Source organism: Lacerta agilis, chromosome 5 (assembly GCF_009819535.1).
Source record: "Lacerta agilis isolate rLacAgi1 chromosome 5, rLacAgi1.pri, whole genome shotgun sequence".
In the NCBI taxonomy this organism is placed as follows: domain Eukaryota; kingdom Metazoa; phylum Chordata; class Lepidosauria; order Squamata; family Lacertidae; genus Lacerta; species Lacerta agilis.
In genome coordinates, this window is record NC_046316.1 from 16608332 (window position 1) to 16634259 (window position 25928).

Genomic DNA, 25928 nt, shown 5'->3' on the forward strand with positions numbered 1-25928 from the left:
TGGTGGTAATTTCATTTACTCTGTGAGGCATACAACTCCACACCTATATATATGGCTATATATTTTAGGTCTCCAAAATGTGCACTGCTATTAAGATTTATAATCAGTGTTTTTGTGGTGCTGTAAAATATATAATTGATGGTGAGTAAATTATGCCTCATAATTTATAATAGGAACAGTCCACATCAGAGTTAAGCACTTTTAAGTCCCATTGAATTCAGTGAGAGAAATTTGAGGAAGTTTTCAGTATTGTGGGCATAAATTGGACTCTAAAGTGCTCCACTTTGACTGGATTGTATCCCATTTTTATAAATCAATGTTTCTTTTAAGCCCTACACTTAAACCATCAGAAACATCACTTTCTTGGCCTGAGCACTCCGACTGGGCCGATGGGACTTGCTAGTATTCAGCAGAGCCTGGCAATTAAACAATTTAGGTTTTTAATTACCACACTAACATTTGAAAGTGTCAGCCAAGGTATAATGAAGTCAAACCATTTGCTTGTGATCATTTTTGTTTGAAGTCGATTCCACTGCATAGGGAGATCAGTTGCATTCAGCTGGAGGTGCACTTTCTAATTTGCCTTCCCTTTTTTACAAAATAGCCAAACTATGGAAACCAGCAGTATGGACCAAATAGCCAGTTTCCATCCCAGCCTGGTCAGTACCCAGCTCCCAACCCTCCCAGACCCCTGACATCTCCCAACTACCCTGGACAAAGGATGCCAAACCAGCAAAACACAGGGCAATATCCTCCTCCAACGGTCAACATGGGACAGTATTACAAGGTGAGAGCAATCCTTCATTGATCGCCATCTCTTAGGAATTAATCGGAGTTCACAAGCTCCATTCTGAAACCTGTAAATTTAAGTATGGTTGACTATTTGGAGCTATATTCAACTAGCTTTTACTTAAAACTAGACCCACTGAAATTAATGAACACAACTAAGTGAGGGCCGTTAATTTAAATGGGCCTACATAGTTGAATAACACTCATACAATCAGATTGCAACTAGAACAGGCTGCATACAACCCTCAATGTCTTTTTGGCAGCCCTTGATGCCTTTCTTGTAAGAAGGTGCTGCGTTTTAGGAATGAGATGTGAGGATCTGACAGGATCCGAAGCCCAGTTAGCGCTTTTCCAGCTTTGGGAATAAGGTAGGAAGGCTCTAGGACCCTGCAAGAGCCTGGTGCTTCCTTCCCAAAGCCTGGTGCCTTGCCTTCTGGCTTTGGGAAGTCAGCGCAAGGGCTGGAGGGGAGGCTCATATTTTTGCCTCGTTCCCCCCCCCCCCCGCAGCGTATGTTTGTGGCCTGCGGGTTCCCTGTCCATGTACTCTTGTGGCCTACTTGGTATGAAAAGCTGGTCCACCCTGAAATAGAACATGTAGCAAGTTCCTGTTGACTTAAATTTGTATCTCGTCTCAAGTTTCACAAAACAACTGTTGCTTATCTGTATATTTGCCAGCATTGTTTGTATATCTGTGAGAGTAAGAAATGAAGTGATACTATCACAATTACAAGGACAACAGTAGCCATGGTGTAAAATGCACCAGCCCAGTGATGTTGAACCAATTCTCCACTTCTCTCTGCCATGTACTACAATGTGGATGGGTGTGATGACATGGTTCTGTACATGGGATGATGGGGCTTCAAAACTGTCTGGGAGTCATGATGAATCAAAGATAATTCCTGGGCAATGCAATGCTGTTCTTCCAAGTTCCTTCTGGTGCTTCATTGACCATTATGAGCAGATGGTTTGCTACCAAAGGACCTCCACCTCCACGCCTCATGAACGTAGGAGCACCCCATTCAAATGTCCCTATTTTCATGTTGGAGGGTAAAGCAGAAGTGACCATCCTTCCTCTCTCTGGATGCTGCTGGATTCCCAAAACAATTTCCCCAAATATTCATGTATGTTATACAGACTCATGATATATGCACTTTTCTACACATTACTTGCCTGGAGAACTGCATTTCAAAATTCAGGCATCCAAATTTTGAAGGATGCTGCTCTTTCAGTACCGACATTGTTTCTGAAAGTGTGAATTGGAAAACTTCACTTTTAAATGTGAACTGAATTGAATTTCTCCCCCTCTCTAGTCAGGGATGGTGCAATTGTCTTGCAACATCTGCAAGGCCTCAGGTTAGCACCCCCTGGCCTAAAACATTCCCCCTTGTAAAACATGCAAAAGAGAGGAAGAGGTGTCTCTCTTTTCTTCTTTACACACTAGTGCCAGGATCACTCCTGAGAGGCATTGGTTCCATCCAACTAACTGTGGCTTAGGGGAGACGTTTTCCTTCCACCACTTGTCTGGTGTCAGCATCCTTCTTCTTTGGCCATCACTTGTAGCCAAGTAAGATTGTCTTCCATAAACACTGTTTTAACAATGAGTCCGTAAGTGACTGTGGAGGCCAATTCTGGATCCACACGTCCTTCCAGTCGGGACATTGGTTTCCGGGCGGGAGTTGATCACGGTGTGGATTACACCAAAACTGACTGAGCCAATGAGTCATTTAGCCAGTTTCTGCGTAATAAGTAACAATAACTAATCTGAGAGACCACTGACCATGGAACCACAAGTTATAAAGAGCAAGGAGTCGCTAAATTACTCATACTGAGTTATTTCCTTCTAGCTTTTGTTTTGTGTAGCACATGTGTTTCCACACCCACATCACTGGACGATGGTGGCAGGAGTGAGGAAACAGCATAATAAGGTCAAAGCATGCAGTAATCTGTAACTAAACTTAGAGGCAGCGGCTGCTGTTTCTCTCATTGGGTAATGAAGGTAATCACCAAGGGGTATGGCTCCACCATGTGGTCAAAGGCAGGAAAGATAAACTGAGGGCTGGCTCTCATGGAATCCACCAACCAGCTTGTTTTCCTGCCCACTTGGAAGCAGTTCTTTGTCTGCTGGCTCTCCTCAAGATATTTTTCCCAATTGGTGTGCTTTTTTGGATTGTAATAGCTTTGTTGTGTTGGATTCTATGAGGGATTTGATGGACATCCTTCCTGAGACCACGAGTTTCTTACCTTTGCCTCTGTTCAACTGTGGGTGTGTGCCATTTTAACAGCCGCCACCTTCTGTGTTCTCATTTGTGTGTTATTCCCTTGAGTTCTGCCATCCTTTCCTCAGAGTCTTCCTTGCGAGTTTCTTCGTGAGCACCTTCCCTCTTCGAACGGCAGAATCTCCTTCCGTTTTAAAAATGCCTACTTTTTTCTGTTTCCATTTCTTTGGTTTGTTGCGAGACTCTGCCTCAGCTTACCAGGACTTTGTGGTTATAATTCCACTCACCAGACTTCTGTTTCTATTTCCCCTCAGTGTGTTCCTGTTTTTCACCATTTCAGAGGCCCGCTTCTTAACTGTTTTGCGGTTGTTACTTATAGAAAATGTAATTGTGTGATTACGGTGACATTTCGAGCAATAGTTTTCTCAGCTTGACAAGAGCTGCCAGGAAGTCCTAATGTTCTCAAATTATAGATCTCCCTGTGTTAGGCTTGCATAGCTTAATCCACCAAGCAAAGTGCGCTCATCAGCTTTGTATTGTGGCCAGCCAGAAGCTGTTGCTTCTTCCTATTTTAAATGTAGGTACTATAGTATCCCAGGCAGGCAGCAAAATAGGGTGTTGATTAAGTCCCTGGTTGGCTGCCACATATGGCTGGTGGGCTTCATTTGACATGGTGGATCAAGAGTTGTATAGACCTTCCCTGTGTCATTGCGTATTGTGTTAATACTTCTATGTTCACATCGCCTGGTGTTTTAGCTCACATTCCACCACTGTGGGGCACTTGCAATAATTTTCTTCTCTTCTCTTTTCAATTGCAATTACCATTTTGCAGCCATCCAGGCCTGTTCCTGTGGCGAATTACCCTCACTCACCTGTTCCAGGAAACCCCACGCCACCTATGACTCCAGGGAGCAATATTCCTCCATACCTGTCCCCTAATCAAGATGTCAAACCGCCATTCCCACCTGACATTAAACCAAATATCAATGCTTTACCACCACCTCCAAGTAAGTAGCAAATGAAGCTTCCTCAGAGTTTGTTCCCATAACCCTGCTCTCTCCTTTCCACAATCTGCATGTCACAGAAGCTTTGCTGGATAAATACCAGCCTGATTGCTGCCTTCTAGACAGAAATGTTGATTGCCCATTGATACATGGGGTGACCAGCAACCTTACAAAAGTTTTACTAAATAGAAGAAAACATAAATGCTTCAGTTTGTGGCATAGTTGTCTGGAAGCAAGTCTAATCAAAATCAGTAGAACTTATTTCTGGATAAAAGTAGATAGAATTAGGCTGAAATTGTCGTAATGGAGGAAGAGATCCGCAGTGTACAGCAATGGGAAATGGAGGATGGATTCTCCCCCCCCCCCAATAAATATATTCCTTTATTTGCCTTATTTAAAGTCTCCTTGGGTGATACTGGGCCAGGTTCTCAAGTGCTCTCTCTCACTCCCGTCACCATAGGAAGATGTACACAGCCACACTAGGCAGTCCCACAGTTGTGCCAATGCAGGATCTCCCCTGACCTTGGGAGATCCTGTATTAAAGTAACTGTAGGATCTTGGTTGTTTGGCTGCAAGGTGCAAGCCACAATCCTGAAGGAATGTAACGTCCAAAGAGCCTCTTAAAACAATATTTTCATTTGTATTCTCGGGGTATTTGTTACCTAAGAGTTTGACTGTTGCTGCGTATTTACAAATCTCTATACAGTGGTACCTCTAGTTGCGGACTTAATCCATTCACACCCTGAAAAGTCTGCAACTAGAGCGCCTCTTCCGTGTGTGTGTGCGGCGCAATCAAGCGTGTTTGCATATGCGTGTGTGGCGAAACACTTCCGGGTTTGCCGCGTTCGTAAGCTGAAAGTCCATAAGAGCAGAAGGCAACTAGAGGTACCACTGTGATCATATGGGCTGGAAAACTAGATTTATCATTTAACATGAAAGCAGAAGATCTTGGGGTTCTAAGGCAACACCTGTGTGACTGTGATAAAATTCTCTGAGGCCCAGGGGCAACAAGCTGCTCACCCTTGGGGTCACTAGGACATTACTTCCTCCTTTCCCATCCCTGCACAGTGAGCTCAAACCTGCAAACTTTTTTTTGCTGAAGTTCTGTATCACAAGGCAGGGAAGTGACTGAGAGCCTGCATGGTGTAATAGATTAGAACTACGGCTGGGGAAACCAGTGAGTCTCAGTGTTCACTGGGTGACTTTTGGCCAGTCATGGTGTCCCAATCTAACCTTCCCCACAGCGTTGCTCTGGGCAGTGGAGCAGAGGGAATATAACAGGATTATTCTGAAGATGAAAGCGGCGGGGGGGGGGGAGAGGAGGTTTGCAGTTATTAGCAAAGGATGGGTAAAGTCAGATATAGCAGATGCTCAAGTAAACGCAGAACTCCCAACTTGAGCCTTGCATTATAGGCATGGTGAGAGGAGTCCAGAGGGGCAAGGCTGGTGCGGGTGAGCCCAATCTCGCTGCATGCATGTGAGTGGAAGGGTGATGCCAGAATAGGCCGTAAGATCAGCCCAGCAAAAGATCAGTGAGCCGTGTGATATTGTCCAGTATAAATATATGCGTTGTTATCGCACTGCAGATGCTAAAGGGAAAGTTCACGCTTTCTCTCCCTCTTCGATCCCAGCCAACCATAACGATGAACTGCGCTTGACGTTCCCTGTGAGAGACGGGGTCGTATTAGAGCCCTTCCGGCTGGAACACAATTTGGCGGTCAGCAACCATGTCTTTCACCTACGGCCCACGGTGCATCAGACGCTAATGTGGAGGTAGGTTTGTGAAGTGGCGTGGGGCAGACCTTGAAGGGTTGAGAACAAAATAGCAGGCGAGATGCTCTCTTTCTTTGGTGGCTGGGTGGGGAGGCTGTAACCTATTTTGCCTTGGGAAGTAGGGTCACATTCTGACATCCAGACTGCGTTAAATCAGTGGTCCGGAAGCATGTACACACTTCCTTCAGAAATCTAACAAGACAACAATACAACCATTAAGTCAAGTCCTGACTCTCCCTTTGCTGCCATCCTTTTGGTAGCAGTATGAGAACAGGTGAAAGAAGATTGGCGGATATGTTTCCTAAAACTGAAGTATTTGGCTTCTAGCTGATACTGCTATAGCAGCTGGATTTTATTATGACTTTATGCATCATGCAACTTTTCTCTTGGAAATAATTTATGCCAATATAAAATTGTGTTTAATTCTCTTGTGAGGACATAAAAAAATAAGAATTTAAGTTGACGTTGATGGTTCAGAGAGAGAGAGAGAGAGAGAGAGAGCGCACACACACATCCATCTTCTTAGCTTGCACAAGTTATCCAGGCAGCACAGAACACCATGGAAACAATTTTATTGCTTTAATCTTAATATTGCACATATATTAACAGCCACCATAACAGCAGCACAATAACTAAGATTGGCAGACCAGGAACCCAAATGTTAGGATTTTGAGTGTCTTAGAGTAGTTCCACATTTTGTGGCAACCAGATTTGCTTTGGATACACATGGAGTATTAATGACATACCGGTACATACCTTGGGGAGGGGGGACACCTCAAAGCCTTTTAACCAAATAATAATAATAATAATAATAATAATAATAATAATAATAATAATAAATCCCCATCCCAGCATAATAGCTTAAAAATGTAGCACAGGACTGTTACACCAGTCTTATCAAAATATGGCTCTCAAAAATAAAAACTCTGGGAAAATAAGATGGTCTTAGCTTCCAGCACAAGCTGCAGCAGTGTTGCCTCGTAAGCCTCCATGGAGAGGCTGTTCCATAATTACACACCAGCTGTCATAGTGGCAAGAGATACAGTGACATGAAACCGTAGCTAAGACTGTCTTTATTATGTTTATTATTGTTTTGTTTGTTGTGCTTTATTTGGTCACTTTACCATACACAGCAATATTCAAAGCAGCTAACAATGGTAAGACAAAAACAGTCCAGTAGATGCCAAATACTGTTAAAACGTTTACTAAATAACAACGTATATTTAATTTATAGCCTGCCCTTCACTCAAAAGTCCCACTCTAGGCAGCTAACTAAACAACATTCCACCCATTATATTTTCATAAACATACAAAAAAAACACCCCAATACTCTCTTCATTAGAGCATAAAAAATGCACATTTGGCTAACAAAGCTTTCACTAACTAATTTATACCACTATAATATCAGCTATCGAATTCAACTGAATTCATCAAGTTCTGTCAAAGTAGCAGTATTGCATTAAGGGAGCAGAAAGTGCAGGTAGATCCATGTCAAGCTGCAAAAGAGCTGCAAAAGACATGCTTACAGCTTTAGTCCCCTCTGCGATACATATTGTTGAGGCTAAAAGTGTTCACAAGTACTCAAAATGTAGCTAGTAGCCTGTCTCCCACCAGGATTGCTCACTCCCTAGCTCCTACCTAGGGTAGAATACCTAGGGTATTCTCCATAACAGATTAGTCCTTCCCTCACCAGGAAGCCTAAATTGTTCCCCCAACATGCAGCAAATATTTTCCAGACATTTGCAGCAGCAGCTGCAGCTGTCACCCCCTTTGTAGCTAAAGTAAGTCAGGGCCCCACCTTCCCAGGTATGGTCAAAATGGTCAGGACAGAGGCTGAAGAATCAGATATTCCAGGCCTCACAACAGTTCTTGGTGGTTTACATCTCAGGAGATCACAGGCAAGCTGGGTCTGGTGAGAATGCTTTCCTAGCCTAACCTCTGTGCCATTCGTGGAATACTGGACTAGTGAGAACAGCACCTTCAGATAGACACTACTTCCTGGTTCCCTACTTCCAAGTTGCTTTTCTTACGTTTATACAAGCACCATACGGCTTAGATCTGTTCGGAATTTGCTCTGGTGGAAAACCCCAACCCAATACATCTTTGGCTCTCCAGCCCCCCCTTCTCAGGGAACTATGGATTTGTTATGCTTGCCAAACATATGTTCTCTGGGGAGCCAAACGTATGATGGGGCTCACTGGCAATGTGTGCAGGACACACTGTCACCGCTGTGTGGCAGCCAAGTGGGGAGGAGGTCATCCCTTCATGAAGGCGCAGATGGGCCAGAGCTGCAACTGGCTTTATAGCGGCTCGTAGCCACTGGCATAGATCAAAACCAACACTGATCGGTTGTGCTTCTGCACAAGTCACAGTAGGCTCACAATCTCCCTCATCCCATCAGGTATAACCAGGAGGACTTCAGAAACTTCTCCTTTCGGATTCCTTTAAGTGCAGTTTATCATTTTGTTCAAACCAGGATTCCTGCTTTAAATCCTGGCTGGAGTCAACATCATTCAAACCAGCTTCAGGCCATGGGTTATTAAGCTGGCTTGTTTCAGCACCACAAGCCCCAGTTTGGTTGCAACAAGCTGCACTTAAGAGCAGCAGAAAGTAAAAGCTTCCAAAGGCTTCCTGGCTGTGCCAGAATTTGGGAACCACAGAGCTCTAGACTCTGCTGTCTTGGTCTGCCATCTTCCAAATTCTTCAGCTCTCCTTTTCAGCTTTTAACAGGTAATCCCGGTTCTTTCTGGGTGCTTCAGCGCATTAGGAGAAAATGAAATCTCAGTTCATCTTTAACCTTCCTATGTTTTTCTTACCTGTTTCTAAAGCAGAGTGAGAGAATGCCATGAGCACTTGTACCTTACGCAAACTCACGTCTAGTGGCATTTCAGGGCTGATTCACAATGTAGCTTTTTTAACCAGGCACACGATGTACCCAAGTTTAAATGACAAAAACACACGTGGAACTATCAAATGTGATTGAACCACACGTTTAAATGCCTGTGTTTCTTCGCAATAAACACTGAACTGGCAAGCAGGAAATGATTGCTGCTTGTGCTTGCTGCATGGTGTTTACTTTGGGGTCATGTTATTTTCTGCTGGTCGCATTTCTAGTGTTGCTTTCTGGTGAACAGAAGGGAATGTGATGTAAGCAGGCTGAGACTGTCTATTTACTCTTTGATTATGGTAACATATTTACTTTCTCATTTCTAAATTCTAATTCTTGAGGACCTTCCTGACCGCACCTTTCCCCCTCTCTGCTGCTTAGAAGCCCACCTTTGCGTAAAGCACTTTGAGGTCAACCATATGAAAAGTCGTATTGAACTGTAAAGTATCGATATTATTACTATCAAAATACATGACACCACACTCTTCCTTATGTAAATAACCCGCCAATACAAGATGTGTATCATGTGCTTATTTGTCAAATAATTTAAAACAGTATCACGTTGCATAAAACAAAATTAAGGGGGCAGAAAAATGTATCCACAGCTTTCAGAAACAAGGGGAAATTGACATTTGCCCCAGTTGTATGAAAAGCATTTTCTTATGCCAACCGAAACATATGCCTTGCATAACAGGTCAGACTTGGAGTTACAGTTCAAGTGCTATCACCATGAAGACAGACAGATGAACACCAACTGGCCAGCATCAGTCCAGGTCAGCGTCAACGCAACTCCGCTTACCATTGAACGTGGCGACAACAAGACATCGCATAAACCCCTGCATCTAAAGCACGTCTGTCAGCCAGGAAGAAACACCATTCAAATTACCGTCACAGCATGCTGTTGTGTAAGTACACCAGGCCTGCTGCGGCTTCTGACTCTGTGGTTTGGCTGTATAAAAAGAAATGTGCTGTTGCTTTTAGTGTGTTGCAGTGTTCCATCAGATCCCAAATAGGAAACCCTTGGCCCTTCAGATGTTGCTAAACTGCACTCTCATCATCCCTGGTCAATGGCCACATTTACTGGGGCTGGTGGGAGGTGGTGTTGGCGTCCATCTGTCTCAAGAGACAGTGGGGCGCATCTCTTGGGGTGAATTTGAACCACTGTGCTTTACCCAGTGATCTTAATGGGTGGAAGGATTCCTAAAGTTAGGAGCTGTCTTTGTGTAGATGCTTCTCCATCATGCAATATAGCACCCAAAGCCAGGATTTCTGATTGGTTTAATGGCAGATGTACCCCATATAGATGAATTAATTTTGACTCTTTGCTTCCCCCCCCCCACAGTCACATTTGTTCGTACTGCAGCTAGTACACCGGCCATCAGTGCGCTCTGTACTTCAGGGCTTACTAAAGAAACGCCTCCTTCCAGCCGAGCACTGTATTACTAAAAGTGAGTAGAATGATATGTTCTCTGCTTATGCTCATAGAATGAGCTCAATGTAGGGCTGAAACTCAATTCTGTCCTGGGAATTTTATACAGGGCACAGAATCCTTGCAGCAATGTTAAGATGGTGCCCCATATTTATTGCATTCTCACCCCCTTGTGCCATCTTTCTTGGAACAGTCAAGAGGAATTTTAGCAGCGTGGCAGCCTCCTCTGGCAATGCAACTCTTAATGGTGAGGACGGAGTGGAGCAGACAGCTATCAAAGTGTCCCTGAAGTGTCCGATCACATTCCGGCGGATCCAGCTTCCGGCAAGAGGCCATGACTGCAAACATGTACAGGTGAATGCCTTCTTCTGTCCTGTTGATGCAGGCCTGCACATCTTGCGACAGCTGAATGTGCATTGTGGCCTGCCAAGCACTTGACAGCACGCAGCAAACCCCAGCAAAAACTGGAGAACTGCCAAGCCCCTAATGGAGCACCATACATGGGTGGTGTGGGCTTCTCTTCCCTGGTCGATCACAAATTCAAAGTAATCCTCATAACAGTATAAATTTAGCAAGAACATGAATTCCAACGAGTCCTCTCTGTTCACGCTTTAGTGCGTTTGTTATTAATTCCCAAGGAACTTGAAACTTATTGGTAGTAGTAATCAATTTGAAAGTAGAGTTGTGTAGCTAATATCACTGACTTCTTGTTCTACAGTGCTTTGATCTGGAATCCTACTTGCAGCTGAACTGTGAACGAGGGACATGGAGGTGTCCTGTATGCAAGTAAGTGTGGCTATTCAATATAAGTTGCACTGAGACTTTTTAAAAAACCTTTTTTTTTGCAACCACTGAGATTATATGTTTTAAGAGGAAGAATAAAGAGATGATTGAATAAGATGCGTGAAAATGTAGAGAATAGTAGGAGAGGACACTTTAAAAATTCAGGGTGTGTATTTTCTTTTTTCGAGAGATGACCCATTTGACATTTGAAGAGCAAATAGTTTGGAATGCATAAAGGCTTTTCCTTGGAAATCCTTGTGTGGAGGGAATGGCTGGAAATTATTGAGGACGCAAAATGTACAGTAGTGTTTAAAAGAAAACCAACCACTACTACGCAAGTTCTGCGTCTTTGCTCTAACTTGAAAAGAAAATGTAGGGTAGGGTTGAAAGTGTTTTAGGGCACTGTTTCAGCTCATACCATGAGATCAAACAGCCCTGGCCAATGCCTGTGTGAATTGTGTGCCATTGCATAGTCTGCAGAACACTTTATGATGTACAAGGGTTCCATAGCAGCATGCTGATATGGGAAAGGTTCTCTGAAGATGTTTTCAGTCTCTGTCTTAGAACCTAAGACTGTCCTTTTATGCAAAATCTGAAGCTGTGATTTGATTTCTACAAATCCAACATGAATTAGTAAGGCCCACTACCAGGAACATTCAGTCTCCTGCTTTGATTAGGAAAAGATCCCACCTGTCTCAGGCACCAATCCCTCCTTGGAATTTCACAAGTGTGCACACTCTACAGACCCCTTGTGATGTTGTTTGAGAATTACTGATTAAACCCCTTCATAGTTCACACCAAAATGAACTCCATGTAAATACAATCTAAATTTAGATTATGAGAATTAGAAAAAAATATTACGTGCAAGTTCTTCAGGGCAGGGGACTGACTTTTAGATATGTTCTACAGAGCGTCATGAACATGTGTGTGCCCATGTTTGTAAATAAATAAATGTGCCATCTTCTCTTCCAGTAAAACAGCTCTGCTGGAGGGCCTGGAGGTTGACCAGTATATGTGGGGCATTTTGAATGCTATACAAAAGTAAGTGCAACTTTACCATTGGAAAATGTGCAATGCCTTTGCTTTTGATGCTGTTCTACTCTGGAGGTCTTTTCTGGGCACTGATTTTAAGTGCAGAAATCCTTTAAGCTTTAGGTCTTTGAGCTGTACATTGATAGCAAGCAGGAGAGAGACAACAAACTGAAATAAGAAATAGGCATTGGCCACTTCAAATCCAGAGCAGGTCTACTGTGGGTTATACTTGTGGCACATCTGCTGCCGGTTTGGCCCAGTAAAGTGACTTTGTACTTAACCGGCTGTTAACAACCTCACCCCATCAATGACAGTCCTATTAAGCGCCCAATGAGAGAAGTAGCATGCAGATGAAAGTATGTTTGTTCCAAGAAGTGTGTAGCAAGTTTTGCAAAGCTATACGAAGGAGCTTATGCTGCTGTGGATTTGTCTGAGTAAATAGACATGCTTGTTGGTTCAGAACCATCCAAGCAGAGCTTTTCAGATAATGGGTTTGTGGACCTAATTTAAGAATGGCAACTTCTACTGGGGGGGTGTACAGTATCAAGGAGACACAATAGTGTGGAGTACCTCTTTTATTGTATAGCTCGGAGTTTGAAGAAGTCACAATCGACCCAACGTGCAGCTGGAGGCCTGTCCCAATCAAGTCAGACATTCACATCAAAGATGATCCAGACGGCATGCCTTCCAAGAGGTTTAAAACCATGAGTCCCAGCCAGATGATCATGCCTAATGTGATGGAGATGATTGCAGCTTTGGGTCCAGGCCCATCACCTTACCCCTCAATTCCACCTCCACCCGGCGGCAACAATTCCAATGAATACAGTAACCAAGGTGGGTTTAAACATTTTTAGTGGTGCAGGCATGCAGAGAAGTGCAGAAGATGCTTATCTGCTGGTTTATGAAGCACATACATACTAACCTGGTGCCCTCCAGGTGTTTCGAACTACAGCGATCATCGTTCCTGACCATTGGTCATGCTGGTTGGGGCTGATCGGTGCTGTAGCCCAAAATGCCAGGAGGGCACTAGGTTGGTGACAGCTGATGTATATGCAGCAAAATAGATGGTGTGAAACGGGAGCATGTTTATTTTTCTTCCTTTTTTGTTGTCTGATTATTCTAGATGATTTAAGGATATGTGTGCCTTAACAATTCCAGTAATGATTTCTTGCGTATTTAGTAAAAATCAATACAAATACTTAAAAAAAAAAAGCTTAGTGACAGGGTTTAAGCAAAATTGCCATCCTTCCTTTCTACCTGCTGATCTTTGGTCCGCATGGAGAGAGGCATCATGGAGCAAGATTTTAATCAACAAGTTTAGACTTAATTATTAACCTTCACATTTCACCATACCACGTTACAACTTGTAGAAAATTGTGGTGTACATAAGAGACATGTAACAAGAGCTTCCTGCTCTTAAATCAGTGCTGTGAAAGGTAGGGGGCGGGGGCTGCTAGGCTCTGCAAGACATGCAACCTGATCGTATGTATATTTCTCGGAAGCCAATCCCACTGCGTTCAGTGGGGTGTACCCCCGAGTCAGTATGCAAAGGATGGCGGCCTTAGCCGGTTTGCAGATTAGCAAAGTGAGAATTAGCGATGCTCTGCTGTATTTACATGACAGATCAAAGCCTCCGCTTCCCCAAGAAATAGTCTTACACAGCTAATGACTTCTGTTCCTCTGAGATTAAATTTCTCCTCAAATTGAGCTTGTGCCGGAAAGCAAATGATGCAGATGCTTCAAGTCCCATCAAACTCTGTTTTGGCTTGACTGTTGTAAAGCTGCTGCTCTTCAGTTGACAAAACTGTATCCCCTCTGGGCAAGCTGCAAAGCTGCCCTATTATTTCAAAGCTCAACATGATCCTGTTCAGTGGCTTATGTGAAATAACTTAGCAGTTTTATTTCTGTTCCTAGTTCACAGCATTTAAACCGCAAGGGCTGCCATTGCAGTTAAGAGATTTAACTGAGATGCTCAAGGAGTAATGAAATAAAGAAAAAAGACCCAGACCTTTAGCATAGGTTTGAGGGAGTTGGCCAGGTCAGGAGTAATAATAGGAGGAGAGGGGATAAAGACACTGCTGAATATACCCCAGTGTGTGTTAAATCTAAAATCCAATATATCTATCCTGATTTACCCACTGTTGGAAGCCTGAAAATCCATGGAGTGGGGTGTATCATGGCATAAATGAGTTGGATGAAATCGCAGGTGTGCAGGAACAGGGAAACGTGACATTAGAATTGGATGGATCTGTCCTGTCCCATTTCCCTTCCTGCATAAATGTTTTTGTCTGCATCTCTTTCTCCATCCCATTTTTCCTTATATTTTCATTTTTATTAGATGGCCTGAGCAAGCAGCCTTTGAAACTTTTTTTGTGAACGGACACATGCTGGTCCCACTTTTTGAAAACAATGTATTCCATAGAAATAATTTGTTAGGCGAGCAGTCACATTACGAGTCAACGGTTTATTTATTGTATATTTTCCTTATATAATGTGTGTGTGTGTGTGTGTGTGTGTGTGTGTGTCAGAATACATATTAGAATATGAAAAGGCAGTAATGTTGTTAACTCCTATATATAGAGCTCTTATCGCTGTGATTTTTGTACAATGATCACATTGTGTGTTTGGGTAAAGGCGTGGATTTGAAGTACTCTTTTAAAGTAACTCTCCCTCTCTCTCTGCTGTCTAGGTAACAGTTACCAAGGTCACAGCAATTTTGATTTTCCACACGGGAATCCTGGTGGAACTTCTATGAATGACTTCATGCATGGGCCTCCTCAGTTGTCACACCCTCCAGACATGCCCAGTAACATGGCAGCTCTTGACAAACCTCTAAGTCACCCCATGCAGGACCCTGTAAGTAATATAATTTCTCAGTTTCTTCTTCGTGAAATAATGAATTGTTTTTTTAAAAAAATTATGCCCAGCCAAGTCTTCAAAGTAGCTGACAACTATTAAAGGCAAAACTACTACACTAGCATAAAGAACAATGGCATAATTTTAAAACATAAAATGATAAATTAACCAATCAGGGATTTCTGAAGAAACCTTATTTTGAGAATCACCTACACTTAACTACACCTGCCAGTAACAAGCACTGTAAATGTTTACTGTAATGTCAAGATACAAGGTAATATAAAAATAAGCTGTTTTCCCTTGTGTAAACAAGATGCTTAAATATCAGGCCTTCCTAAATTGGGGGTTGTGAGTCACACAAAGGAGCCCTACACTGCCTAGAACAGGAGTGGGTAGTAGGCCTGGGTGATATATCGCCCAGGACCAGTATGAGGGGCAGACCGCAATGACGGTTTCACTCAGCTGTATATCGCTGGTGAAACCACCACCGAGCCCCTCTGCCTCCAGCGCCCGGCTGAGGGAAAAACAAGCCGCCGTGGTTTCATCAGTGATATACCGCTGAGTGAAACCGTCACCGCGGTCTGTCCCTCATAACGGCAGAGACTGAAACAGGCTGCCTGCCTCCCTCCACTTCTTTAAACTGCTTGGCTGAGGCATGCGCTGCTGCCCTTGCCTCAGCCAAGGAGTTTTACAGAGTCCCCAACCTGCTGGTGGCTTGTAGAAGCCGGCGGTGGCAGTGGCGGTCTCCATTAAAGTGCTCCCGCTTCCCAGCTGAGAGATCTCCAACCCAGTTCCTGCTCGCACAGGAGCTGGATCGGGGCTGCTCAGCTAGGGAGGTGCAGGCTCCACCACACTCTTCTATTGAGGGATGCACGGCTGCACTCCCCTCAACAGAGAAGTTTAAAGGAGCACTGCCTGAAGGCAGCCAGGCAGAGCAGGGGCTCTGATGCGGAGGTGGGCTCCTTTAAACTTCTCTGTCGAGGGGAGCACAGTTTCCGGGTCAGGATCCCTCAGCTGGGAAGCCAGAGCTTTCTGCCCCACAGCCCACAAGACGCTCCTCAGTTCCCACTGTGAGAGCTGAGGCAGTTTCTCCCAGTGCTTTGCCAGCTGGGGTCAATGGACCTTGTTTCAACATCGCCCAGCCCTAGTGGGCAGATAGTTGCCCTACTGGTAAATCTGTGGGTGATCTGCACTAGGGCTGGGCGATGTCAGCTTTTCAACATCACAATATTGAGATGGAGGGAATCAGCCAGGTGGCTGTGGCCAAGTGCACACCTGTCAGGCTCTGTTTGCAAGGGTGCCTTCTCCACACTTTAGGCTTCTTCAGCTGGGGGACACAAAGCATCCCGTTACCCAGCTGAGGGAGCTCCATCTTTTTCCTGCTCATCTGTGAGCAGGAAAAGGATGGGGCTCCCTCAGTTGGTGAGCAGGAGCACTGCAATGGAGTCCCGAACCATTGTGCAAGCAGGGGCGTAGCAAGACTCTGTGCTGTCGGGGGCGGCGCAGAGGCACCCCCTGGGAGAGGGGCACGACGCGTGCGTTGTGATGTCACGACACAAGTGGATGCCGCTGAAAGGGGGAATTTCCCCCTTCCAGCGGCTTTTCTTCGGCGGGGGGTGGGGTGGGCCAGCGAGGAGGGGGCGTCACGTTTGTCGCTGGCATGACACCCCCTCCTCGCTGGCCCGCCCCCCGCCGAAAAAAGCAGCGGAAAGGGGAAGCAGAGCAGGCGCTTGAATGCGTCTGCTTTGCTCCCCCCCTTTCCCCCTTCCAGCGGCTTCTTTTCTGTGCGAGGGGCGGGCCAGCGAGGAGGGGGTGTCATGGCAGCGACAAGCGTGACGCCCCCTCCTCGCTAGCCTGCCCCTCGTGCCGAAAAATAGCCGCTGGAAGGGGGTAAAGGCGACATGCCCCCGTTCGGGGCCTGCCTGGCGGGGTGGGGTGGGGGCAAAGTGTCACCCCCCTCCCCTGGAACTCAGGGCAGCCCACCCCCCTTGCTACGCCCCTGGTGGGTCAGGGGCTCTGTAAAACTGCTTGGCTGAAGGAAGGGCAATGGCATGCTCCTCAGTGAAGCTGTATCACGCCTCACCGCTGCTTCTCGCTCTGTGCCGGTATGAGGGTGGACTGTGATGGCAGCTTCACTCAGCAGTATATCTTTGGTGAAACCGCCACCGCTCCCAAGTCCCTCTGCTACCAGCCCCCAGCACGCCAAGGGAGAGGGACTCGGGAGCGGTGGCGGTTTCAGCCGCCACTGCAATCTGCCCTCATACCAGTCCTGGGCGATACATCACCCAGGCCTAATCTGCACTAGATCAGCAAGGAGGTCTCGCTCCCAAACGTTCAACAAGAACAAGCCCATCTCTTCTACTTACACCAGGCTAATAAAATGAAGAAAGCTATCCTTTCTGTTAATTTCCTAAAAACAAAACCTTAGATTCAGAAAGAGCTCAGAGGCACCCTGTTTAATTCCGACTATGTCTTTTACAGTTGGCTCTTATTGTTATATCTTGGGGTTCTAGTAGGAAAAAAACATGAAGTGCTACTACTCTGCCCTTCCAAAAATGTTCTTTACTCAGTGTTTTTTATTTATTTAAAAAACTTCCCAGCCTATTAGCATCTGTACTGGTGGACTAGTCACCAGTAAAGGAAGACATTTCCTTTACTGGTGACTAGTCCACCAGTAAAGGAAATGTCTTCTCCTCCTGCTTCTGCAAGGGCAGATACCCAATTCCTTAATTTCCAGCCTTGGCTGGGAAGGAAAGGATCCAAGTAGCAGGCCATTTTGGAGTGTACTGTAATATGGGGTATTGGCCCATGTGTGCCTTCTCAAATGATAGCATATGCTTTTTGTATTCCTCCCTCTCTCTGTACTGATGTGAGGTATCCCACTGCTATCACCCTTCCCTTTTGACTTCCTCACGTGTGAGAGGCAGAGGGAGGTATGAAGGAAAAGCTATAGGTCCGTTGAACTCCTCCTCCAAGTATAGAGGGAGGGCCAATTTATGAGCCTGCTCCTTTGGCACAACCACATAAGGAAATCAAAAGGGAAGGTGATGGCAGAAGGGAGCACGGAAACTTTCTACTTCACTTTTCCATCTCTCACAGCCTCTCCCCCCAACTTCCTGCTTTACATATTGATGGAGAGGGGAAAGAGGGAAATTAAAACGAAAACAAAACAGCAGGCCATTTGTAGGGAAGGCGTGATCCCCTGCATCTTCCCACCCATGAAGTTGTGGCCCTTTGGCAAGATTAGTTGCAGACCAGGGTACTATATACCCCAAACGAAACTGGCAAATTAAATGTTGCTGTCTTAGAGATGTCTGCATGTGCAATGGGGCTGTTTGCCTCCGTGGTCTTTTAAATCCCTTTGGAAAGTAGAGAGCAAAAAATTGGCTCACCAGGAGCTGGCTTCTTGGAATATGGAGAAGGAGAAGCATAAGCGAACGCTGCCTTCTCTTACACCTGATGGCATGGAAGTCTTCACTTTTGCAGCATTCGCCTGTAAGGAAGTAAAGAACTGGTGCTAAACTGGCCAATGTATTTGTATGTATGTATCTTTCCCCTGTGTTTGTATGCAGCTAATACTCTCATATTTATGTTTTTGTTTAAAATAAATAATTTGGTGAAGCACTGGGTTTCAGCATTATAAGAACCACCTACTTCCACCCTGCTACTTGAGTTTGTTTCCTAGTATCACTTTTTTGTCAACAAGCATGGTATATCAAAGCACATGGGTGCTGCTCTAAGGATGCAGATCTCAGTTTTAGCATCATACTTCCAACACACTTTTCAATTTATTGATTTGTTGGAAGAAGCAAGTAGTCCATCTTAGCACCTAGTCTTTGAAAGTGGTTGGGTCCCTTAAGTGAGTAAATGCCACCAGTGATATCTCTTTGATAGACAATTGAATAACTTCTTCCCAGAAGGAATCAGAAGTTTAACCTCTGCTGGCACATCCAAGATAACTCAAGATAGGTGCAGTATAGACTGCAGGGATCAGTTACTTAAAACAGTGTTTTTCAACCACTGTTCCGCGGCACACTAGTGTGCCGTGGGAAAATTACTTTATGTATAGTCAATATAGGCACAGAGTTAAATTTTTTAACATTTTCTAATGGTGGTGTGCCTCGTGATTTTTTTCATGAAACAAGTGTGCCTTTGCCCAAAAAAGGTTGAAAAACACTGACTTAAAATATAAGAATGCCTACTTGAGTGTTCTGATAGTTTTAAAACAACTTTATTGTAACCAAATTTAACTACAGTAATTGCATACTATAGAAGTATCTTTTATATTAATAAGTCTACTGTGTTCTAGAATTCTTGCACTTCCTGTTCATTTGCATTGTGTTTTTGTGCTCATGCTATCTTTCTGCATCTTTATGTCAGCTGAATGTAGGGGACATCCTTTAAAACTATTCATGCACTTAATTTTCTCCATGGTGCTAAAGTCAGTTTGCAAGGCATGCTCTGGCATTAAAAGGAGGCCTGCACAAGAGGAGGAAACAAACACATATGTTTCACTAGATACAGACATGCATTTTCATAATCTCTATGTGTGGTCCAGTAGCAATATGTGGAGGGTATTTTTATTTTTATGAGAAGTACATGAAATGCCATGTTTCAGTTTCTGTACCTCAATTGGCTTAAGGTGAATTTGCTGTGGAAACATCTGTCAAGAGCTGCTTCTTTGATAGGGATGTCTTTTTGCCCAGAAAATGTGACTAAATGAAAACCACAGCAGAACTGATTAAGCTTGCCCACTCAAAAGAAATGTGCAGAAAGCCATTCTCTTCCCAGATGATTAAGATGTGTGTTATGAAAGTTAAGTCATACCTCAGGTTGCGAATGTGATCCATGCGGCACGTTCACAACCCACAGCACCGCTTCTGCGCATGACGTCATTTTGTGTTTCTGCGCATGCGCGAGCACTGAAACCCAGAAGTAACCCGTTTCGGTACTTCCGGGTTCGGCACGGTCCACAACCCACAGCGTTCGCATCCGAGGTATGACTGTACGTCCATCTTTTCCACCATCCTAACCATTTCAAGGCAGGATCTGGATAAAGAGCATTTTGGTCCCCTACCAAGCTACCTTTTATCCCATGCATTTATTTATTTTTACTGACACCTCCTAAATTCTGAGGGCTCATGATCCAGCGCATTGACTCCTGCACATTATTTCCCCCCCTGGCGGCAAACACCTGTCCAAACCTAGCATTTTGCAATATGAGTTTTGCATTAATGATAATTTAGAGTGACAAAGATTTTATTTCCTCCCCCTGCCATTTCTGAGCCTTTTACCATGTAGCCTCACTTTTCCTTTCCTGCTTCTTTCCTCCTCCGCAGATCCCTCATCCCGGCAGCACTGATCAGTCCCATAGTTCCATGCAGCAAGGTTTGCACGTACCTCATCCCAGCAGCCAGTCAGGGCAGCCATTACATCACAGCGGTCCTCCTACCCAGCCGTCCCGGCAGCCGCCACAGGCCGCTCCTAGCAACCATCCACACAATGACCTGGCCTTTAACCCCTCCTCAGCCTTAGAAGGTCAGACTGGTGGGCAGGGGACATCTGATATGCCGGAGCCTTCGCTGGATGTAAGTTTGTGTCATTCTGTCATCTGCTTGCTTTAGAATGTGCCTTGAGTTTCTGCAGGAATTAATAAAATAAAAAAATAAAAAGGGAACAGCTTTCATAGCACATGCCCTCATTTTATGCATGGTTTCTTGCATTTCTTCACTACAGCTGAGAACTCAGACTCCATGTCACGCAAGTGGTGTCTTTCCCTTGACAAGGGTGGGTAGGCAGGGGCCGAGTTTGGGGAAAACAAGCTTTCTGTGTAAGAAATAGGCCACAAAACATTTTAGTTATTAGTGATGTTTATATAGCACTTATCTGACAAACATACATTTTAAAAAGGGATTGGGTTTAGAAGTTGACTATCACCCTGAGCAATCAGCTACTTACTTTATTTATTTAAAACACTAATAAATAATTATTTATTTACACTTAAATGTCATCAGGCTTGATTTTCAAAAAGAATGGAATAGTTCTATAATTTATTGGGCCAACCAGCTGTTAAAAAGCTGAAGGTCTGAGTGTTAAGAGAGATTTTTCTTCTGACAGACATAGGATGTTGAAAATCTGTGGCTGAGTCTGGGAACAGGCTTGTATAGTTTCCATTTTTAAATGTGTTTTGTTTCTGAATGGGAACATCTGAATGATTCTCCCTTCTTGACTAGTGTTTTAAGATGGTAAGGCTTGTTACCAGGTTGTGCTGTAGTTTGGCACCTAGCGATAGAAACCATGCATTTTCCTCCTAGGAGGAGGAGATGCCATTTAGTCCACAAGAAAACCATACGTTCTGTCGCTATTTATGACAAATTAAGCTGTGGGCAATGAAGCCGTGTGTGCAAAAGGCTTTGTAGAAAAGTGCTCCAGAATGTGTGCCAGGGTGGGGTGGGGAATTCTCATCCATACAAATGTTTCATTACAATCAAAAACCCAGAGTTTCATATCAACTTACATTCTACTTGTCCAAGGATACTGGTCACTTGGGTGCCCTGAAAACAAATGAGATTGTTGATGAAGGCTATGACAACTATACAGCTACAGTCTCTGTGGCCTTGGCCAAAGAGAACACTATGAATTATAATTGGCTTGACAGTGATTCAGTTGAAATATTTTCATTCAACGGGTATCTGACTTACATCTGTTCATGTATTCAGGAATGCTGCAAGGTATAGTACAGATGATTCAAAGGGAACACATTATATTAGCTAAACTGGACATAGTCACACCAGGCAGTGTTGATTCACTTTTAACTATATTAACTAGTTGGCGAGTGATTGTGGAATTTAACCTTTTCAGAAATAGAACCCAAAGGGTAAACAAACTATTTCTGAATTTCCAACAATAGGATTGTTTGTGAGCATATTAATTTGTACATGGTATTTACACTTTCTCCTAGGATGTATCATAGCTGAAACTAAAATGCAAAATATTTGTGTGTGACTTTTAAAGAAACCTCTACAGACCATCTTATATACATGCTAACCTTTTCAGGGGGCGATAGCTCATAGATGCAACTTACAGAATGTGCTACATTATCTGTATGCCATATTTATTTATTTATTTGCAGTATTTTTAACCCGCTCTTCACCTGTAAAGGCTCTCGGAGTGGCTGGCAAAGATACGGTGACCACAGTGGAAAACTGCCCATAATATTGTGAGGCTGCTGTACCACCTCATCTTTGCTTTCTGCCACACCCTTGAGTACTACCTTGGCACAAAATAACTTACAAGGCATGTCAGAGTGTCCTAGAGCTAAAACAAATGGGCGAATGCCCTGTGTATTATTGAACTGCACCTTTTCAGGTGGGAGTGAATATTTGAATGCTCTGCCACATGAAAAGCTCCCCTGTGCATACAAAGCAACATGCTAGGGAGAGAGATTTGAGCTAGATTCCCCACACCATGTGCAATTTTTTTTTGTAGGTGTAGAGAATTTTTTATTTGGTAGGGAGGAGGGCCACTGAGAAAAGTGTTTCTTGGCACAGGAGCCCATATGATGCTTCAGTTACATGGAGGATCGCAATGCCAACAGCCATGTAGCACTGGAGTGGAAATTCTTCCTGTAATTGAGCTGGCTACCATATATAAAGGACTCTTTTCTCTACCCATGAAGAAAATTTACAGACACATTTTGAGAGCTTTATCTGCCAGCAAATGTGGAGCAAAAAACATGCCATTTGCTGGCTACTTCACCCTTGTGATTAAGCTACCTTCAAAATTTCCTCTTTCTTTTCCAGCTGCTTCCAGAACTCACGAATCCAGATGAGCTACTTTCATACTTGGATCCTCCTGACTTACCAAGCAATAGCAATGATGACCTTCTTTCTCTTTTTGAGAACAACTGAAGCCTTCTGTGTTTTGTCCCCAACACCTCACACTTGTTTGACAAGTCTGTAGCTTCACGGTGAGGAATCCCAAGCCACCCTTTTTTCACAAGGACAAACTCAAAACTTAAGCAAATGGTGCACACTCCCTACTTAACTTCATCTCAGAACTGCTTGAGTCAAGCTTCATCAACTGCGGTGGGGAAAAGCAAGAGGACAATAAGGTGGTGACCTCACAGATTGCCACTCTACTTCACTGATCGATTGTGCAGCTGTGGAAAACCTCACTTGTTAATTATGCAGAGCGATAAAAGAGTTTTGAGATATGCCTAGTGAGAAGCAGCCCAGTAGAAACCAGTCTCAGCAAGGGAAGAAAGGCAACAGAACTATGCTAAGCGACCAGTTTCAGAAAGTCCTTCCAACTTGTGTTCTTCCATTAGCTCTCTCTCCCTCCTGCCCTAATGCTATATTGTCTGTTCCACTGTGTTCCTTCCCTCCCTATCCCAGTACACTTCTGTCGGACACAATAAGGACAAAACTTATTGGGCAGCACATTTAGATTAGCCAAACAAACTCAGAAACATAAAACAAATACCAAAAAGCACAAAAAACCAATAAAGATGTCACAAGTAGGATAAAAATTAAAAATGCAGCCAAGGGAGGCATCCATTTCTTAAGACAGTGGTTTCTCCATTGTGGAAGAGTCCAGTGAATCTCCAGGGGAAGGCAAACGTGCTTTTCTAAATCGTAGCAATCTTTTTTATTTTCTTTTTTTTTACTACTGTATTCTTAGAGGAAGGGTAGTTACCTTGCTCTGACACAGATACTTGGACACCTTGTTTTCTTCTGTCCTTCTCTCCCCCCCCCCTTTTCTTCTTAAGGGATTTGGTTTCGGATTACTGTCTTTTGTGACAATAAAGCAGCCAGCTATTAAAAGGGGGCAGACCATATTCACATATGAAGTAGGAGAAGAGAAAAACTGTAAACCGTTGATCCATCAACAAGAGCTTTCGATTTTTGTAACCTGCGAAGTTAGATCACTGCTCAGTTCCTAACAGGAAAATGTGGCAAAGGTGTGGAGAAAAAGAGCTCTCACTTCAAGATATTTGAGGGTGGGGAGAGAGACAGAGTGAAAAACTGTTCACGGTTGTTTAGAATTGGAGGAGGCGTTTGCAATAAGAGTCACCTTATCTCTTCCCCCCCACCCACCCTCCGATGGTTTGCTTTGCATTTTCAAAATTGTGTTATGTGGCTCTGCCTTTTTGTTTCTTTTTTCAGTTTTATTGTATCATTTAGCTGCCAGGACCTTTTCCCTCTTCTTTTCAAAAAATATATTTCCAAGGATAATGGGCACGGGAACAGTAAGTTCCTTTGGTACCACCGTACAGCAGGCTCTTGTGCCACAATGCTTCCGTGGTATTTGTGCTTCTCATGTGGTTGCTTCCCTCCTGCATGAGCTTCCAGTCGCTTCTGGGCCCATTTCTGCATCCTCTCCGTTCTCTCTTTATAAATTTTGTATAGTACCTGTGTGTTAAGACGTGCATGTGTGCCAACTTTGCCCTTGCGGGCCAACATTTCATCTTCTGCCTACTGTGTACAGAATATTGCTATTTTGTGGATAATACACCTTGATTGCTTCGTCCCCTGTTTGGAATCCAATCCAGTAGTCCCATCTTTGATTTCAGCAGTAGGCTTTCGATTTTGTGCCAACTCTTGCGTGTTGGTTTCAGTGTGTAAACTCCACCCACCTTGCCCTCTGCGAATGGCATGACCTGTGCATTCCATTCTGCATTTGCTCTCCGCACCAAAGTCATGCTTGTAAATTCTTTGAGCATTTGTTCTTAGCATCTACCACCACTGCTGTATTTGCATCTTGTTATATATATATATATGCTAGTCGACAGCACCTTGCTGTAGATATTACAGGAAATGGCAGTTTTAGTTCTTATATTATTTTCCAGTTAGGAGTGTTGAATTTGTAAACATTTTATGTAGAGATGTTCCTACATTTACCTTTCCCCTCCCCACCCCTTTACTGAGGTTTTTATTTTGTTCCTTTTTTTTTCAAGAGAAGCGCTGTTCATTATGCAAGATCAATTATTTTAAGAATTGCTGTTGTAAATACCTTTTGTGAATATTTTAGTATTGTCTTTGATTATTATATTCAACATTTTCACTATCTGGATATACATGTGTTTTTAAAATACATAGTCAGGGGGAGCGGGTCTTTTTTCTTTTCTTTTTTTTTCCTTTTTGTAAAGGGTTCTTGGACTAAGGGAGCATTGATTTTTCCTTCTGATAAATTAGCCCTATCAGTTTCTTCAACAAATATTCTACATCTGGCCAGTGTCCTCAGCAGCTCAGCAAAGAAATTGTTATGAGCTAGGAAGTGTGACTGTCCTAACCTTTATCACCCTAGATTTCTGCTTTGTAGGCAAAGAAACTATTTCTAAGGCTCTCACTTACATCCCTCTGAAAAGGATGCTGGCCTATGAGTAGAAGAGGGGAAAGCAGTACAGAATATAGTTTCTTATCCTGTATATACATAGCAAAGAATCTTTTATTATTGAACACCTGGTGCCACAACTATTATATGGTGGCACAACTGAGATGGGACACCACTGTGACACTGAAGTCTAGAGCTTCCTTCCATTAAAAGTGCATTTTCTTTTGTTTTCACTGTAGTAGCTTTCCCCCTGCATCATTTTGCTGCATCATTTACATAATCAATGAAATCATTTGTATGAGCAGCTAAGGCTAATAATTTGACGCATTAGTCTTAATTTTTTTAAAAGCCTCTCACACACAATCTATGAGCTCTAAACCGAATGCCACACACTTGTCATAGCCATGTATTGTGGCCCACCAGTAGTGCAATAAAGCTTCCGGTTCCACTGTTTATCGAAAAAGCAAAAAATAATTAAAAAAAATACCTCTGAATACCAGTTGCTGGAAATCACAAGTGGAGAGAGTGTTGCTGTCTTCATGTCCTGCTTGTGCGTTTCCTATAGGCATCTGATTGGCCACTGTGAAAGCAGAATGATGGACTATCAGTAGTCTTCAACCTTTCAAACCCAGGACCTCAAACATGCATTTGGGAATCCATTTCTTAATCTTTTCCCATATATTTGCATGGTGATAGTGCTCCTGTTGTGACACACCTTAGATCAGGTGAGACCCACTAGCAAAAGCCTAGTAGACTAGATGAAACTTGCCCCTGATCCAGCAGAGCTGTTATGCTCTTAGTCAAGCACCTGGTAGGCTACAATA

General features: G+C 43.7%; 1 protein-coding gene and 1 long non-coding RNA gene across 13 annotated transcripts in view; one reads left to right on the forward strand and one right to left on the reverse strand.

Annotated features, from left to right (window-relative positions):
- The window catches only part of ZMIZ1 (zinc finger MIZ-type containing 1), a 282517-nt gene extending 259248 nt beyond the window's left edge, over window positions 1-23269 (forward strand). For 8 of the 12 annotated variants that reach the window (XM_033148712.1, XM_033148715.1, XM_033148718.1 and 5 more), the window contains 12 exons: window positions 605-787; window positions 3838-4012; window positions 5596-5782; window positions 9364-9574; window positions 10012-10117; window positions 10292-10452; window positions 10817-10884; window positions 11854-11922; window positions 12500-12747; window positions 14603-14769; window positions 20109-20357; window positions 22572-23269. In XM_033148712.1, the coding sequence (XP_033004603.1) occupies window positions 605-787; window positions 3838-4012; window positions 5596-5782; window positions 9364-9574; window positions 10012-10117; window positions 10292-10452; window positions 10817-10884; window positions 11854-11922; window positions 12500-12747; window positions 14603-14769; window positions 20109-20357; window positions 22572-22679 (1932 nt within the window). In that variant the 3' untranslated portion in view covers window positions 22680-23269. Of the gene's footprint in view, window positions 1-604; window positions 788-3837; window positions 4013-5595; window positions 5783-9363; window positions 9575-10011; window positions 10118-10291; window positions 10453-10816; window positions 10885-11853; window positions 11923-12499; window positions 12748-14602; window positions 14809-14838; window positions 14887-20108; window positions 20358-22571 lie in introns of those variants that run through there. The other 4 variants (XM_033148716.1, XM_033148723.1, XM_033148724.1 and 1 more) reach the window with 2 other exon arrangements.
- Window positions 20277-25636, reverse strand: LOC117046606. Its single transcript, XR_004426596.1, has 3 exons — window positions 25592-25636; window positions 21287-21323; window positions 20277-20409 (listed from the first exon to the last, which is right to left on the reverse strand). It is a non-coding gene; the product is annotated as an uncharacterized LOC117046606 (long non-coding RNA).
- Window positions 25637-25928: the final 292 nt, after the last annotated feature.